Consider the following 3,646-nt stretch of genomic DNA (forward strand, 5'->3'; position numbering starts at 1 on the left):
GTTATATCATAAATTATAGTACAATATTATTATTGAATGATAATTAAATTATATAGAAATTATTATTAACAGTTATCGTGACAAGAACAAGTTTGGCTTAGTGACAAACTGCTATTATATGGTTTGTTAATAATTTAAAAAATGACTAAAATTAAAAAACAATAAAATTAACCCAGAAAAATAACGAAAATTAACTTATAAAAAATTTAGGGTTTTATTGTCTTTTTTACCCACTTTACATCCTATCATCAAGTTTTTATATCCTATATAAGACCATGTTTTTACCTATTAAATTGTCAAAAAAAAAATTGGAGTTTAAAAAAAATTGCATCCTCATTAATATTTGTAGTGGGAGTTAAAACTTAAAAAGTGATGATAATATGGAATTACTTTTAAAATATTTAATATATAAATAGGAAAAAAAAGAAATTAAACGCTTTTGTTAGTGACCCTAAATTTTTTCGCAAAATTAAAATAATACTTTACTCTATGTATAATTTTGGGTGCTATTCTAGTTATGTCTAATACAAGCAAGTTCACTAAATTTAAAAATTAGTTAAAAGGTGGAAGACTTACATAATTTGCAAAAAGAATAAGAGCTTTAAGCAAGTTGCAACAATTGATTGTTCAACAATACCAATAACAATGCCAACAATAATAAGATTGGCAGCCTGAAATTTATTGTTGGCCAAAACTTTTTTTTTGTTGAGTTTCTTGTGCACAATGCAACTTGAAAGGCTTACACATTCAAAAACTTACCTTGACCTTGCCTACAAAATCAACAGGCTTATTCTGCTGAGGTTGTTCATCCTCCCATGGAAGTGCAATTTCATGTTCCTTAGGCAAGAAGTTGTTAAACCCTACAATTAGATTTCTATGCCCTTTAAATATCTCCTTCACTCTTGCTATGACACCATCCGTATCAGTTCTACGTATGAACAAAAGATAGACAAATCAATTTTGCTAATAGAACCAAGATATCAGAATATTTCCATGTCCATAAAAGAAAGTAATAATGAGGTCCAAAATGATCACACCTTCGAGCCCTGAAATCTTTCATTACTTCTAAAAAGTCAGCATACTTTTCCGGCTTATCATGAAACGCTTCCTTCACGGCCTTCAGGTAATTTACGGCATCATCTTGAGTCACCCGAACAGCATTATCAATCGCAACGTGGGGTTGCCCCGAGCTTCAGTCCAAGAAAAAGTTTAGTTAGACAATTTGAGAAATCAACAAGAAGATTTCGGCACATTATCAACCCTATTCAAGCACATTTTAGTAAAAGAAACATGTTATCTTATCACACCAAGTTAAAACATCAACATAAGGGCTTTAGGAGCAGTTTGGTAAACAACTAAAATAAGTTCTTTTAAAAAAAAAGTTTAAACTAGAAGGATTTTTATTAATAATAATTTATAAATAAGTTATTTTATATTTAAATTTTTAATTATAGGATAAATAATTAAAAAATATAATTTTTTTTTACATAAAAGAATGGATATTAAAATTCTAATTCACAATAATGTTGATGGCAAATGTCAAAGAAATTATTGTGTATTTAGTATTTATTGTTTTATTGTGTATGATATGGTAGGTAAAAATAAAAAACAAATATAAAATGTGTGTCAATGTATATTTTATTGCTGATTTTTGTTTTATTTTTTTACTCCTATTAGAACTCCTTCTTTTATTGGGGTTAAGGACTTGCTATAACTAACTATAAAAATAATAGCAAGTTATATAAAAATAAACTCACATATAAAAAAAATAAAATTAAAACTGAGATTTCATACCACATGTAATATTAAATACAAATTTAATAATAAAAATAGACTTGTAAAATGACATGCAGTAGTTCAGATGAAACATTGTCTAAAAATGGTGGCGGAGGACTCGAGGTTCAATAGTCAAAACGATCGTGGAAGGCCAATATTTCTAGTAGACTTTGCGTGAAAATAGGGGGGAGGGCCAGTATTTCATAGAATGACTTATCAATAAGAAAAAAGATTATACATTTCTACTCCTTCAAAAAAGTTGTGAATTAACTTTTTTGAAAAGTTAAAAACTTTTCTTTAAAATGATGCAGAAACAGGCTCTTAAGAGCAAAAGTGATAAAATTAAATCTCTAACAAGATTAAGAGCCATTTGAAAAACTGTAGAAGCTATCTTTTTTTTTTTTTACTTCTGAATTATGAAAAGTGATTTCTCTTTTTAGATAAGTCATTTTATTACTTTTCTAAAAGAAATTGACTTCAAAAAAATACTGGCCCTCCACCACCATCTTCACGCAATGTTTTATTTTTTTTATTAAATTTGTATTTAACATTGTGTGTGGTATAAAATCTCAGTTTTAATTTATTTTTTCCCATGTGATTTTATTTTTATATAGTTGCTATTATTTTTATAGTTAGTTATAGCAAGTCCTTAACCCCAATAAAAGAAGGAGTTCTAATAGGAGTAAAAAAATAAAACAAAAATCAGCAATAAAATATACATTGACACACAGGAGGAGGGTCAATAGGAGTAGAAAAAAAAATAAAAAAAAACAAAATATAAATTGACACACATTTTATATTTATTTTTTATTTTCACCTACCATATCATACACAATAATAGCAAACACTAACTACATAATAATTTTTTTGGTATTGCCATCAAGATTATTGTGAATTAAAATTTTATTACTATTCACCACATACAAGAACACCGTTATGAATAAAGGTGAAGAAGTAGAAGAATCAATTTCTAATGATATTACTTGGCAATAACCAATTGTCTAAAAAATGAAACTAATAAGAGAGCAAATAAAGAATTAATTGCCTAAACGATTGTCATCTTAATAATTATGTTATCTAAAATTAACATTCAATATAAAAAAGTATTTGTTATCATCGTTATTTTAATTTTTATTTTCTTGTGTAAAAAAATTGTATTTTTTTTAGTTATTTATCCAAAAGCTACAACTTTAAAATAAGTACTTCTATAACTAAAAATTCAAATACAAAATAACTTATTTATAAGTTGCTATTAATAAAAATCTTTATACTTTAAATTTTTTCCAAAAAAACTTATTAAAAAGAACTTATTTAAACTGTTTACCCAAACTGGGGTATGTCTAAAATGAACACAACAATTATGTGTTTATTGGATGCGCCACATTTATATAGACCACTAGATTTTATTAGATGAAAATAAAAGGCTAATATGAAAGAAGAGTATTGATGGACTCTAATAAATACCGAATATCCTAGTACATAAATAAATGCTTTAAATGGTAATATTTTAATACACAATACTTTAAATGGCAACAGAATCTTTTATTCTTAAATAATTAAATAAAAAACTTATAAATACAAAAATATGAGTATTCTTTATTCAATATGATTATTTATTATGCAAGAAATTTTTATAATATTAAAAACTTTCATAATATTTTTTTTATTTTTATTTAAAAAATTTAATAGTTCATAAAAAATAGTGCATCTAATGCACATAAAATAGTTGAACTGATTTTAAATATATCCTAAACTGAACCTAAATAGTTCTGTAACAAACAATTAAAATTCACCTGCTTCATCAAGCAAAAATGTATTCCATCACACCAAAATAATAATAACAAAAAAAGAAAGCCATGAAAGAAGACAA

General features: G+C 25.6%; 1 protein-coding gene across 1 annotated transcript; it reads right to left on the bottom strand.

The window, feature by feature from the left end:
• LOC110269532 (paired amphipathic helix protein Sin3-like 4) lies at window positions 573-2,282 on the bottom strand. Its single transcript, XM_021117447.1, has 4 exons — window positions 2,266-2,282; window positions 1,038-1,190; window positions 760-928; window positions 573-671 (listed from the first exon to the last, which is right to left on the bottom strand). The coding sequence occupies exons 1-4, from the start codon at window positions 2,280-2,282 to the stop codon at window positions 573-575; spliced, it is 438 nt and encodes a 145-aa protein (XP_020973106.1).

This window comes from Arachis ipaensis, chromosome B03 (genome assembly GCF_000816755.2).
Source record: "Arachis ipaensis cultivar K30076 chromosome B03, Araip1.1, whole genome shotgun sequence".
In the NCBI taxonomy this organism is placed as follows: domain Eukaryota; kingdom Viridiplantae; phylum Streptophyta; class Magnoliopsida; order Fabales; family Fabaceae; genus Arachis; species Arachis ipaensis.